The sequence below is a fragment of the Mastigoproctus giganteus genome, chromosome 1 (assembly GCF_048544385.1).
Source record: "Mastigoproctus giganteus isolate SK-2022 chromosome 1, ASM4854438v1, whole genome shotgun sequence".
NCBI lineage: Eukaryota > Metazoa > Arthropoda > Arachnida > Uropygi > Thelyphonidae > Mastigoproctus > Mastigoproctus giganteus.
The window spans coordinates 262,096,699-262,111,844 of NC_143575.1; the positions used below are offsets into that span (position 1 = coordinate 262,096,699).

Below are 15,146 nucleotides of genomic sequence, written 5' to 3' on the forward strand. Positions count from 1 at the left end.
ATATATATATTTTTTTTACTGTTATTTTTATACAGTGTTTCAAAAATGGTGGTCAATAATTTAAAGGTGAAAAGTACAAACTAAAATAAGCAAAAAAGTCCCAGTGAACATTGGGTCGCATATGAACCATTTTTGAGATAATGCACATTTTCTGTTAAGATCCGCCACTGACTATGGGAGCACTAGTTTAGCAAAAAGCTGTGAATTGTTTGCTAAGGGTGGGGCGCCTCCGTAGCCAGGTGGGAAGGAGCAGCAGTGCGTAGCACACGCTTCTTGATTAGACCGGGGTTCGAACCCGTCACCACCAAATACGGAAAGGTCAGGGAATGACCACCGCATATCCCGGAGCAATATGGCCTTAGTTGCTAATGCTCCTAAAAACTAAATAACAAATAACAAACAAGCTAAGGGTGGTTTTATTAAACAGAAGATAATACATTTTTAATTTTTGGTTTCAACACCACAGGATTTTACAGATGTTACATGTTACAGGATATTCTTTCTAACACCCTTTCCTCAACATCAGGTGTTATGCTTCTGGGCCTACCTGCTCATACTCCATGTGTGAAGTGCCCATGTTCTCTAAGGCATTGAGAAGGTGCACATTCATCTACCCTGATGAATGTGCACCTGTTCAGCTGCCTTCGGCGGGGAAATGCTTCTTGGGACAAACGTGCAGCCTTGAGTGCACTGTCGTTGGCTTTACCATACATAAGTGCATGTCCGCATGCTCTTCATTGTTGTAACATCTTTCCATGTTGACTATCTTTTGACAAGTACTAGTATGTCTGCTGCTTCTCAGAGCATTGATAGAGGGGAAATGGAGAGAATGAGCATAACCTAACCTAAACAAACAAGTCAGTGGTGGATCCCAACTCTGTACAGTTCACCTTTTTGGTGGTGGATTCCAACTAGAAATGTGCAATATCTCGAAAACGATTCACTTAAGGACCCATGTTGCATATTGTAGTCTGTACAGTTCACCTTTAAATTATTGACCATCACTTTTGAAACACCCTGTATTTTAGTTGGTTGGAAATAAAAAAAATTCCGTTGATGGATCACATTCATCAGAATATTAGTTCACATAAATGAGGAACCTTGTCGGATTATTTGATTTCATGAAATATTTTTGCATTTTATTGTGTTTTGGTTAAATTTACTTTTTAGTGTTATCTATATTACTTTTTATTGTTATCTATATTACTTTTTATTGTTATCTATATTACTTTTTATTGTTATCTATATTACTTTTAATTTATTTTACTTGGGTGAAGTAATTCTTACTACTATAGCTTTGTATCAGTGCTTTTTTTTTTTTTTTTTTTTATGTTATTTGCATTTTAGTTTGTCATTTATGCAGTAATTATTGTGCACACAACCAGTTCATCATACAGTCACTTTTAACCAAGTGTATTTGACTATTACAGAAATTTGAAGGTAGAAGTTATGAACGTGTTGTATTTTGTATGGATAATGATGGCAGAGCCCTCCCCCCCTTATCCTTGGCTGTTAAAGATAAAACGCTCTACACTTATAGCAAAAATTTGAATATGTACTTTGGGATCATACTGCTAATATAGAAGAAAATTAAATGAATTTCAAATATTAACAACTATTCTCTAACACAGATTTTTCAGACATCACAGAATTAGCATTAGCAAGGGCACATGATGCAAGAAAGCAAGCTTATTATAGCATCAGCCAAAAAAAAAAAAAAACACCCTTATTTCACCCATCCCCTTGCTCCAAATGTTTGTTAAGTTCTACCTTGAATCTATTTAAGCTATCAACTTCTACAATGACAGATGGAAGTTTGTTCCAGCAATCAACTACCCGCTGGCTAAAGGCAAACTTCCGCACATCTATCCTATAACCGTCTTTCCTAAATTTGAATTTATGCCCTCTCAGACGATTATTCTGAGCAACATTAAGTGTATTATGGTCATCTTAATATCAGGGTGCAATGAAGATTTGTGTTAACCCCCCCCATTTGCTGTGAAGTGTTGTGCTACAATCAGTTCATCTATCAAGCCATGTGACACTTGTGATGTACCTCTGTATTCTTCTCTCATTCATCAATAACAAGAGAAGGCAGCATTTACTAATTTGTTAACAGATGAGGTCAGTGTTTTGGCACATATTTGAACTTCTGACACTATCAGAAGTTCAGAAATGGGTAACCTCAACTTACCTCTTAATGAATGGAATACATAGACGAGAAATACACTACATGGTAATTATGTTTTGAACAAACTGGAAAATTGCTACTTATCCCTGCATGTACAAGAGAGCACAAGGGGTCTCTAATATCCTCGATTAGGTTCTTACTAAGGATCTTAACTGTATCAAAAACTTGACAGTGGGGGGGCCAACAGCAGGCAGTGACCACAATACCATAATATTTTTACCGATACTCAAGTTCCATTAGTGTAATATGCTAAAATGGATAACAAGTGAGGTTAAAGGTTCAGTTGATCAAAAGAAACAAGTATGGGACAGTTATAAGCAATCATGTGATTCCAGTTTATATGAGCATTCAAAGAGAATATGGAAGAAAACCACTGATGGGATACGAAGGCTGAAAGTAGATTACAAGAAAGCACTAAGAGCTAAGAAACAGGTACAGGGAGTTCTTCTCATATGTGAATAATGGAAAGAAGAGAGAAAATCAAATAGGTTTACTAATTAGTTGCGGTGTAAAATTCATAGAAAGCCCAGCAGAAGTGGCAGATGAGTTGATGCATATTTCTCAGTGATAGTTACAGTCAGAAGCAAGTATGAATCTGAAAGTCAGATTACTATAAAATAAGCAATTGTTAACAGAGGCATTTTTTTGGAAAAGCTACCTGAGGTTAAAGGAGTGCAAGGGGAAGATGGTATATATTCAGTTATAATTAAAAATGCTGCACGTGACTCTATCAACTATTAATGTGAGTACCATTAGGCTCTGAGAAGATCCTCTTGGACTGCAAAAATGCTACCCCCCCCCTCCAAAAGTCTGTTGCTAAAGATGAGTTGGGTAACTATAGGTCAGCAGGTTTAACTTCTTTGATAGGGAAAATATGGAGTCTGTGGTTAAGGATGCAATTCAGTACTATTTTGACATGACTGGGAGGCCACGGCTATGTCATTAGCATTAGTAGAAGCATACAATGCAAAAAAGCAAGCTTATGCAACATCAGTCAAAAAAAAAAAAAAAAAATCCCTCCCATTTCACCCCTCCATTCGATCCAAATGCCTGTCTAGCTCAGTCTTAAATTTATTTAGACTATTAACTTCCACAACAAAAGATGAAAGTCTATTCCACCAATCAACTAACCGCTGGCTAAAGGCAAATTTCCGCACATCTATTCTACAACTGTCTCTCCTCAGTTTGAATCTATACCCCCTCAAGTTCTTAATATGAGCAAGAGGAAGAATCCCATCAGCATTCAGCTTGCTCATCCCATTCATAGTAATTTGCAGACTGGTCAGACAATTGGATACAGGTAGCAATTTTAACATTACAGTATAGGCTATAGTAAAGTTTTTTTATATATCTATACTTTGTTAAAGCCTTTCATATATATAGACTTCAGTAAAGCTTTTGATGCTGTCCCCCATGGAAGGCTGCTATGGAAGCCTCCAACTAGAAGAAGTTGGAGTTACTGGTAAGCTTCTACACTGAATCGCAGGCTGGCTAAAAGTTAGGAGACAGAGGGTTGTTGTAAATGGCCAATCTTCAAGTATCATAGTGTTTTTTTTTTTATCTGTCTGTTTTTTTTTTTTTTTTTTTTTTCTTCTTCATTTTTGATTTCAAGGGAATTTGGTAATCTGAGAGTCATGGAATGCTTTCCTGCAGCTGCCAAAGTAGTGGGAAAGTGTTCCATGCCAGTCATAAGAAAGGGGATCCTTTTATTCCTAAAAAAAAAGTATAACAAATCATCCTATAAAAAATATCCTGATCATTATTTATTTATTTTTATTTTTTTTTTTGTTCTTGTTACTTTTTATTTTTTAAATGGAATATTACTTAAATGATATTGTAGGTGATTGCTTGAGAAAGAAAATATCAAAAAGTAGACAACTTTGCTGCTGATGCATTTGCCCTTTGGCTGTGCTTGAATTTCATGTTTGATTAGATTTATTTATTGTCCAAAAACTGGCAGTCCTCCCCAGCTCCTGAGGTTTCCAGATTTCAGACATTGTACCTGTATTATCAGTTATATTCCCGATGGATAGCATTATACATTTGTTCCATATACAGTATACATCACTTGGCTCATACCAGTGGTCCCTAGTGTCTGCTTTCTTGATGTGATATTTGATCAAAAACTCACCTTCCTGGAACATATAAAAACACTCAGGATTACATGTATTAAAAAGCTAAACATCTTAAGAGTTCTATCAGGCACAACATGGGGAGCTGACTATTACATGCTACTACAGTTGTACCATGCGTTAATGTCACATCTAGACTATGGTTCTGTAGTTTAGCTCTGCTAGACCAAGCACTTTACGTTAGCTTGATCCTGTGCACCACAGTGCTCTTCGTCTTGCACTGGCGGTGTACCATACATCACCGGTCCAGAGCCTATGTGCTGAAGCACATGAATCCTCCCTGCAGCTACACAGACAAAAGCTTTTATTACACTATGCAGCAGAATTCAAAGGGCATCCAAACCATCCCACTTGGAACGGACTTTTCTCTCCTAAATGGGAAAACCTATACCGAGCCCATCCATCAATAAATCCACCAACCAGGATATGTCTTTGCTCATTGCAGGCCGATTGGCAAATTGACCTTAGTAAGATACAGTCCAGTCTCTCATACAGTCCCACCTTGGACATACTACATACCACCATGAGACTTTTCATTGACAGCATGGGGAAAACATACTGCAAATATACGCCGCACTGAGAACCCAGCAGGCCATTACACACCAATTTACACAGATGAGTCTAAAACTGACAATTATGTTGGTGCAGCAGCAGTATTTCCCAACACAACTATATCCGAGACACTCCCTACTGAATGTAGCAGCTATACTGCAGATCTTTGTGCTATCCACATAGCCTTAATCTATGCACTCTCAAAAACCATATTGCACAGTGTTATATATATACAGACTCCATTAGTGCTATCCAAACTATACAACAGAACTCAAAGGATGATAATCCCCTACTTTGACAGATCTGGAATACTCTAAGTTAAATCAAAAACAACATTCTGTTATGTTGGATCCCTGGTCATGCTGGAATTTCTTGAAATGAACAGGCCGACCTATCTCCCAAAACTGCTACCGATCCTATAGCCCAAGCCTTTACTACTCCTGTATATGACTACAAGTACATTATAAAGAAACAATGTCTTGAACAATGGCAACACATCTGGCAGAGTCAGGCCAATAACAAATTATTCGGCATTAATAAAGATCTCAAACCATGGAAGTCCAGTATTCATGAGAACCAACATGAAGAAGTTGTATTAGCCCGATTACGAATAGACCACACACACTTTACACATCTCTATCTACTTACAGCCACTGACCCACCACATTGCACAAACTGTAACACCCAACTTACAGTCCAGCATATAATCATTGATTGCCCGATTTACAACAGTGAGCGACAAACTCTCTTTGCCTCATTTTCAGCAATGAATACTCTGAGTATTGCCCATCTTTTAGCAGATACACCACATGTGGGCAAAATCTTCACTTTCCTTAAAGAGATAAAACTGTATAACACACTGTAAACTTTAACTGCAATCCAAATTGGAAAAAAAAAAACAGCACTAAACTTTATGGCACTAAAGCATTATGGCGGTGTTGTTCTTGCGCTGTAAAGCACACACATGTATAAATAGCAGAATGCAGTACTGGGAGGCCATGCTTGATGATGCTCCACTTAGGATTTTTAAATATTTTGAAAAGAATTTAATATAAATATAGGTATTCTAGTTTAAAATACTAGATCATTTTTTTTTTCTTGTCCTCTACATTGGTTTCACATAAATTCCAAACATAGACAGACTTTCCTATGTCATAAATAAAAATTATAGTATAGCAACAGAAACTGCAAATATAACTTTCTGTGCAGTATTTCAGAAACAGTTTTGTGACATTGTCTTCAATGATAAGTGTGTTATGAAATAACACTTATCTTTGAAGACAGTACATATTGTCTTTGAACTAATACATATAGAGAGAATATACAAGGTGTATGTGGGTGGAGTCTCTTATTTCCTTAATTGATTTGGATAATCCATGTTTTGATAATTGAATTAATATTTTATATCATAGCATAATTAATAAATACAGGTTTCTTATTGTAGTCTCTGTTTTAACAATTACATTGAATCTGATTTTGATTATGACAACTGAATGGAATTAAGGTGAACATGTTGCAGCCCATCTTACCCTGAAAATCTACAGTGCATGTTAGATGGCATCCCTTTCTATAATTTTAGCCCCCCAGTAGCTATTTAGCAATTCCAGAAGAAATTGTATAATCATCTTAATACATTAATGAAGACTATTTTTATTCTCTAATGATTCATATCATATTGGTTGATTATTATTTCTTGTGCAATTCAGTTTGTTTTAAATACATAATATTAATGTATATTTTTTATATAGTGGATAACTGAAGCTTTGGAATGCCTAGCCCAGTGTATGAAAGTGTTTCCAGTATTACCTTCTGCTTCTGGTCATAACTCGGTAAATATTGTAACTTGTTTTTAAATATCTACTCTATATTCATGTAGAAGCTTTTATGTTATATAGTAAAAATAAAAGTGCTTATAATTTTAATCTTGAGGAGCCAACTAACTAGTTTTGAATTCATTCTGTACATTTGTGTTGGAGTAGAGCAAGTAGCTTTGGTAATCTCAGGATTATTGAGCCTGGTCACCACCAAGCTTAGTAATCCTGAGAGCTGCACAAAATTGTCTTTGAATGCTTCAGAGCCTCATAGGTTACTTTTATATGGCTCGAGAGATGCAAGCCTTAAAGTCCATATATGACTGATTAAATAGAATTCATGTACATGGCAATTTTACTTTTCAGATCGAGTCATTTGAAAATCATGATAAATAAGCTTTTTTAACTATATTTAACATGCTTGCTAATAAACAAAGTAGCATATTATGAAACTGCTATCATATAACTTTGGAAAATGACAGGGAAAATATTCCGATTAAAACAAACCAATTGAATTGAATTTTTATGGTAATTTTCATATACAAGTTTCATTAAGGACTATTTAAGCCATAAGATTTGTTTAAAAAGTAGTGCAATGGGTGTTGGGGGAGAACTATACCTTTTGCAACAGTGAAATATTTATTTAAAAACATATGTACATAGTAAAAGAGGGGTAGCTAGAGAAAAGAAAAAAATATATATAAAAAATTTTGGCAACTAAATCCTCTTTCTCACCTAAGTTAGCTCTCTCAAGTGTGAGAGGACTAAGATATGTGTGAAAGAGGCTAAAGAAATATCTCAGGAAGATTTCAGAAAAAAGATGTGGAAAACTAGTATTAGGAAGTTAGAAAAATGTTCTGGTATTAAGTTAAAAATCTTAGAACAGAAAAATAAAGTAATTAAAAAATGATGAGTAAAGTTAAAACAGAAGGGAAGAATATTGTAAAAGTGTAGAGTAAATAGTTTGTTGATTTGCTAAATGAAGGAGTTGAAGACTGAAGAAGTAGAAAAGATTGAAGTGGCAAAAATTTTAGAATATTTGTTTTATCAAGGTAGAGAAGCTCATGGAAAATATCAGGTATGGAAAAACAGCAAGTGCATACATGGAATTAGATTTGAAATGATGATAGCGGGAAGGAAAATAATGTCATATCACATAGAGTTTGTTTTTCAGAAGGTAGTAGTAGTAGTGGCATGTGATGCAAGAAAGCAAATGTATGAGCTTATGCAGCATCAGCCAAAAAAAAAAAAAATCACACCATTCCCTCCAAATGCCTGTCCAGTTCCTCCTTAAATTTATTCAACCTATCAACTTCCACAACGACAGATGGAAGTTTGTTCCAGCAATTAACCACCCGCTGGCTAAAGGCAAATTTCCGCACATCTATTCTACATCTGTCCTTTCTTAATTTGAATTTATGCCCCCTTAGGTTCGTAATCTGAACAAGTGGAAGGATCCCATCAGAATTCAGCGTGCTGAACCCATTCAAGGCTTTGATTGTTTCAATATACAAAAAGGGAAATACAGCTGAATGTGGTAATTAATTTGACTATCTCTCCTTATTGGTAAAATATATGCAAGTAAATTCCCCATAAAATTTATGTAAGTATCTTAGAAGAGGCAAGAAGTATTGTTGAATGTAGCTCTTGGTGAAAAAACAGTCAAGTGTTAGGTGAAATAAGGGATTCCAGGATCAAATATTCAAACTAAGGCAAGTTATAGAAAAGGCATGGGGATATAACAAGAACTTGTATTTTTGATTTGTTGATCTTGAATATGTGCATGATAAAGTAGTTAGAAATCTGCTCTTTCAATGGCAGCATAAAAGATTACGTTGCCATGTTTTTGCTAAAATTCATGAAAGATCATGAGGGAATAAAAAGTTTGTATGAAATAAATTTTGTAGTGAGTTTTGAAGAAAGAAATAAAAAAAAATAATAATTAAAAAACTGAATAACGATGGTAACTGAAGCTTATTTAAGATGGTATGATGTGTAAAAATGATGGCAGAAGGAAGATAAGAGAGTTGAATAAATATGTGAAGCAAAAATTGAATGGAATACAAATTTTTAGGCATACTTTCTTCCTGGCCTGTCCACTGGCAGACCAGGAGAAATTCAGATCGCTGGGGTCAAGCAAGCATTATAAAAAGAGGGCTTAACTCTGTCTAGAGCTGAAGATCCAATAGGAAATAGGATACATAAGGGGAGGCTGATAATCTAGGACTTATATTTGTACTATCATATCATAGTGATGTTCTCACCTATTCAGTGTAATGGTTTTGATGATGATGTTAATTTGAGCTATATTTGTTCCTTTTCTGAAGATCCTCTATAGGGACAAATGAAAGGGATTTTTAGCAAAGGTAGAAATACTGCTCACAGGAAGGAGAAATACTGCCCAAAGGAAGGATTAAGACATTTTAATATGTCCATTTGGAAAAAACAAGGTAAAAATAACTGATAAATACAGCACATTTTATTTATTATATTATATCAGTGGTTCCCAATTGGTGTGCCACGACCATTTTCAAATATAAATATGCCATGAGATTAGGAAAATTTCTGTTGAGTTCAATGACAATAACTATTTCGGTGTGTAGTTAATATTCACCTTTTTAACTGAAAGTGTGACTTGAGTGACAAAACATTGGGAACCATTGTTGTATAGCATTACTTTTACAGTCCAGAGAAGAAAGTGAGGTGCTATTATAGCGTGCAGTCTACTGCATCTACCGATGCTAGAGTGCCACAATACACTACCAGCATTATAGTGTGCAGTCTACCGGACGCTATAGTGGATGCTAAAAATATATATGAATAAATATGAAAAATACGAATGTGATAAAAATCCAAAATTATGTGCTAAATGATTTTCATTAGTTTAATCATTAGCTACTCTAATTTTATGTAGTGCAGTATTATGATAAAAACTCAAAGGTATGTGCTGAATGCATTTCTACACGAACACCATCTTCTGGACATACACCAATATGCAGGGCCTTGTCATCGATGTGGTAGCATCATGCAAGAAAAAAGAAAATGTGACAGAGGTGGAGAATATAGGCCTATACTTCGTTATATGCTTAAAGGGTGCCAAACTTCACGTTGTATCCAGAAAGGCAATGCATTCTTCTGTTATAGGGACACAAACAACAAATTAAACTGCAGTCTGAGTTTGTGCAAAATTTTAGAACTGGTGTTCTTTTTCGTACTGGAAATACCAATGGACATGGCAGTTACTCTAACAGAAAAGTCTTACAGTACTATAACTGACTGGTATAATATGTGCAAAGAAGTGTGTGGGGCCACTGTTTCTCTCATACACAAGGTAAGACCAGGTGGGCAGGAGCAGCAGTGCATAGCACATACTTCTTGAGTAGACCAGGGTTTGAGCCCATGGCCACCAAATACGGAAGGTGCAGAAAGGTCAGGGAATGACCACCGCATATCCCTGGAGCAATATGGCCTTAGTTGCTAATGCTCCTAAAAATCAAATAACAACACAAAGTAAGATGGTTGGTACAGAGCTTAAAACCATTCAAATTGAGGAAGCAAGATTTGCTGGTCAGTGGAAATATAATCGTGGAAGAATGCTAAATGGTGACTAAGCTCCTCTCTCCGAAGATAGTAATGCAGTTGTACAAAACAACAGGCACTATGGACCCAGAATTGATGGGCCTTGGGTTTTTGGTCTCAAACAAGGTCTTATTGTTGGTATTTTTATGTGCAATGGCCTGACAGAGGCACTTTGATCCCCATCATTGAACGGGAATGTGAATCTGGTTCAGTGATTCATTCCGATGAATGGCCTGTGTATAGCAGGCTAAATGTCATGGGTTACTGCAATTTTATAGTGAACCATCAAGAAAATTGTGGATCCAGTGACAGGAGAAAACATGCAAGCAATTGAATAGTCATGGTTGGATTCCAAAACACGTATTCTAAAGAAAATGAGTGGCATTAACAGTAAGTTTTTTTCAATCTTACTTTGATCACTTTTGCTGGAAAGTTCTAAGAAAAGATGCAGACGATTTATTTGTGACATTTTTAAATGATATTCAAAGTGTATATCATTAAAAAGTATAAGAAGTGTAAGTATTAATTTAAATGTACTATTGAACCTATTTGTGTATACATCATAAAGGATATCATTTAAGCTAATATTTAGTCTTTATTAAAAATCATTTAGCACATAATTCTGTATTTTTAACCCATTCATATTTATTCATATATCATATTTTTATCATCCACTATAGCATCCAGTAGATTGCATACTATACTGCTGGTAGTCTGCATGCTATTCTCATGCTGGCAGTCTGCATGCTACTCTCTGTATTCTCACATTATAGTGTCTGGTGGATATGGTAGACAGCACACTATAGCAGCACTGAAAGTGAACCGGTGTTCTGAGGCACACTGGGGTTCCCCCATTGTATTAAAATTAAAATTTAATGCATATACATATTATTGTTTTATTGGAAGTTATACAAAAACATTCTGATTTGCAAAAAGATTTTACAGCTTGTGAGTGGTTGAAAAGCATTAGATAGACATAATTTATGTCAGCTTTATGAGGAGACAAGGTCTAAAGCTGCTGATATGCCTTATAAACATGGAATTTGACTTTTCTATAATTAACAATCTGTTTACTAATTTGAAAATAATTTTTCTTCATGCAGGCTAGTATAGAGAAATTCCTGTTTGAACAGCTAGCAAGTTCCCATTTTCATTCTCTAGAGGTGAGTTTCTGCATCCACATTTCTAGTTAATTGTTTTACTAAGTCTGTGTGTTTGCTTAAATTTGTAAGGTCCACCAACTTATTTTTGATGTCCTCACCTAATATTGAAATAATAAAAAAAAATTGTAATGTGTCATTGCTTTTGAAAGTTAAATATACAGGCAGTTCTCGCTTTACGAGTTTCCGGGTTTAAGAGTTTTTTTCCCCACGTATAAAGTATCAACAAAATCGAAAATATGAACATTAATTGCAAAAAATGAATGTTAAACATTCATAAATACCACATTCCAAACCACGTTCGTAGCTATACAATACAGTGTATAGTACAGTTAATCATTTCCAGTGACACCATCGTATTGTTAAAATATCGTAATGTGAACCAAATAACATATTGTTTTTTGGTAATTTGTTTCAAGATCTCGGAAGTTTAAATTTTCGCTGTATAACTAAGCTATTTATCTCTCTAAAATGTCATTTTTAAGGTCATGAGCATGACCTTAAAGCCATATAAAAGGTCACAAGCGTGGTTTGTAAATTGTATTAGTTACCAATTCAAATCATTAAAATGCACTACACTTTGATCGTTATCATATGTTCCGTTATAAGAATCAATTTTAAACGCCTTTGTGATATTTTTCTAAAGCACATTTCTGGAGGTCACGACCATAAACATTAAAAACAATTTACACTTTCCGGTTACTGCAAGCAATTATAAACAGGTAGTAAACTTGATCTTCTTGCATTTGCGAAAATACTGATAGCTGGAATTGTGTGGTTTTTTACTTTATTATGGTGAAACGTGTTTCCCCTTTGCTGAAATCTTCAATCGTATAAAAATCATAAATAAATTTTCAGAATCTTCTCTTCATTCCTTTTTTTTTTTTTTTTTTAAGCTTCGTAAACTTGTTACTCCATGTGAATCATGTTAGTTGCAATTTGTGCGTTAAAAAAATGCTTATGCATGCAATCGTGAAATTTATAATTAAGAGAGAAGATTATCTTGGAAACAGACCCTCTTTTGAACATTTCTGAATAAGACGACTCCTTGTGCAACAAACCAACGAGTGCCGAGTCAATATGAGTGATCGACGAGTGTGCATTTAGGTGATGATGATGAATAAATATTCTTTAACATTTGTAAGTTGTAAATAATTTCTCTATTATTATAATTTGCTTGATTTTACAGGCTACGTTTTCATTTCTTTTGATAAATCAATCATTGTTTAAACATAAAGTAATTAGCTAACTAATTTCATTGTTGATAACATAACCCCCATTTTTAACTTTATGTCTATGGGAAATAAATTCTCACTTTACAAGTGCGCGCTAGGAATGAATTAACTCGTAAAGGCGAGAACTGCCTGTACAGGGAAAGCTTGGGCAAATTTTATTGTTAAAACAGGATGGTTCAAAAGTAAGTAAAGCTTTGAAAATTAAATAAAATCCTCATTGAACAATACACATTATTTATGTATGTTTCCAATTCCCTTAATTTAATGTTTGTATTCCATATTTACAGTAGAAAATATGTAATTTTTATTTCTCTTCATAAAAGCTGCATCTTTATTTCGTTAATTTTTGATTTGTGTGTCTTCACTGTATGAAAATAGGATGATTTTATGAGTGGTGTTTCTGACTCAGTTTTGAGTCAGAAACACCTAAGTATGCTATAAGTAGTGTACTTGGTGCTTTTTGGTATCAGTGAATTTGTAGTAAGAAGTTGGAGATCACCATTTAAAACCAAAGTTGTTTGTGGCAACCAAAGTAACATATGGCAGAGTTTTAAGTGACACATAAAGTACCTTGACTTTATTTTAAGTAATTCATTTCATTGTGCAAATAGCTATTTTTTTTAGATAACATGTTACTTTCTGTATGTACCATACATATCAAGTGTTTATTTTGTTTGCTTGTCTTTGTTGTGTAAATAAATATTTTTAATATTTGTATTTATATAAATATTGTTCTAATAAATAGCTTGAATATATTTTTTTAAATGTAAACTCCTTGAAGTTTTGTTTTATTGTTTTTATTCTTATCATATGTATCTGTTAAAATTCCTTTCATATTTCTTTTAAGTTTATTTTATAGTGACAATATTGCTCATTATATTGTATTGGCAATTTTTATGTAACTTTACTTTAGATTTAAATTTTTTTTTTTTTTTAACACTGCCAAAAAGTACCTGAATGTGTTTTGTGCTGGGCCAGCCATGGACCAGTGGTTAGTGTGCAGAGCCACAAGTAAGGAGGTTGTGGGTTCAAGCCTCTACTTGACTGTGAAAATGCACAGCCCTTCATGAACTGTGGCACCTGAAAATTCTGGCTGTTCATGCTTGAATATGTATGTGGCCATAGTAAATATCTAAATTCTTCTGGCTTTGTCTTGAGAATAAATAGAAATTTATTATTATTTACAATAAAGTTCAGTAATAATTTTTCTTTACAATAAAGTTCAGTAATGATTTTTTTTCCTCAGTAAAGTTTGATAATAATTTTTTTCCCCCAGATATGCCTGTACAAGATGAGTAATAAAACAATTGAAGAGAATCATATTATAATTGTATGTATGCACTTGTGAATTTCGTCAGGTTAACAGGGCAATGGTGATCAGTAAAAGGGTTTACAGTGTTTATCCTAATGCACTAGATCATTGGTGGCCAACCATTTCCTGCATGCCACATATATTGGAAATATGTCACGTGCCACCTAGGGATGGATCTGGATGCCACTTAAGCCATATCAAATTCATGTTTTAACCATCTGTCTGAGCCCTATACACTCAGGCAGATTTTATCCGACGATGACAATGTGTCAGATGTATTCAGGTTTTTAGAACTGATTAATCTACATAGTTTTATTTAGACTGCCCTCATGTTTAGCATATTGTAAATGGTCTATGCCATATTTTTGTGTATAATATATTAACTAGATATGCTATTTTATATTTTATTACCCTTGACTTGGCGCATGATAGCCTTAGTTGCTGATGCGCCATTAAACGTCCAATAACCAACCAACCAACCAGCCATATCAAATTTGGAAGGGGGGAAAAATAGTCACAACTACATTTCAAAATTCACTTACTACTTTTCCATAAATGCTAAATACAGAAGCTTTTAAGGTTGGTCTGTTGAAGGTATTCAGTCAACTTCCCCCCCCCCCCCCCCTATCATCTTGGCCCAATCAAATTTTCTTGTTAACTACATAAAAGAATTTTATGCCCAAGCACTTTAAATAATGGAAACAGTTTTATTTATATAAAATTAATTTATAGATTACTTAAATAATAAATATATAAATATTCATCGTTATAGTAGTGGAATTTAAAATGTATTTGCTTGTATTCACATCTTGTTTTTCAAATCAGTTATGTAATTTTTATGTAATTTTTTCTGAATTGGTAGGCATGCCACAGACAAGAGCTGCATGTGACATTTGTGGCACCTGGGTTGGCCACCCCTGCACTAGATATCTGCATATGCCAATGTTGGCCCACCAAATCCTATCAGATGATTTTATACATTCTGATGCTCATTGTTTGGGTGAGCTAATGGAGCTGGACAACAACCTTCTGCACACAGCTGTCAAGGCATGTCCTTGCAAACTTATTCTTCATAGTTTATTGTAGAAAAGCCTCTTCAGCAGAGTGAGAAGGTCAGCAAACAAGGAGTTTGGGTTCTATGTAAACTCAGCTTATAATAGTTAAATATTCAGCA

The 15,146-nt window shown here is 34.5% G+C and overlaps 1 protein-coding gene across 1 annotated transcript in view; it reads left to right on the top strand.

Moving 5' to 3' along the window:
* LOC150091873 (proline-, glutamic acid- and leucine-rich protein 1-like) overlaps nucleotides 1-15,146 on the top strand; it is a 181,238-nt gene that overhangs the window by 29,130 nt on the left and 136,962 nt on the right. The window contains exons 5-6 of the mRNA XM_090377263.1: nucleotides 6,624-6,704; nucleotides 11,369-11,428. Of these exons, the coding sequence (XP_090233389.1) occupies nucleotides 6,624-6,704; nucleotides 11,369-11,428 (141 nt within the window). The remainder of the gene's footprint in view (nucleotides 1-6,623; nucleotides 6,705-11,368; nucleotides 11,429-15,146) is intronic.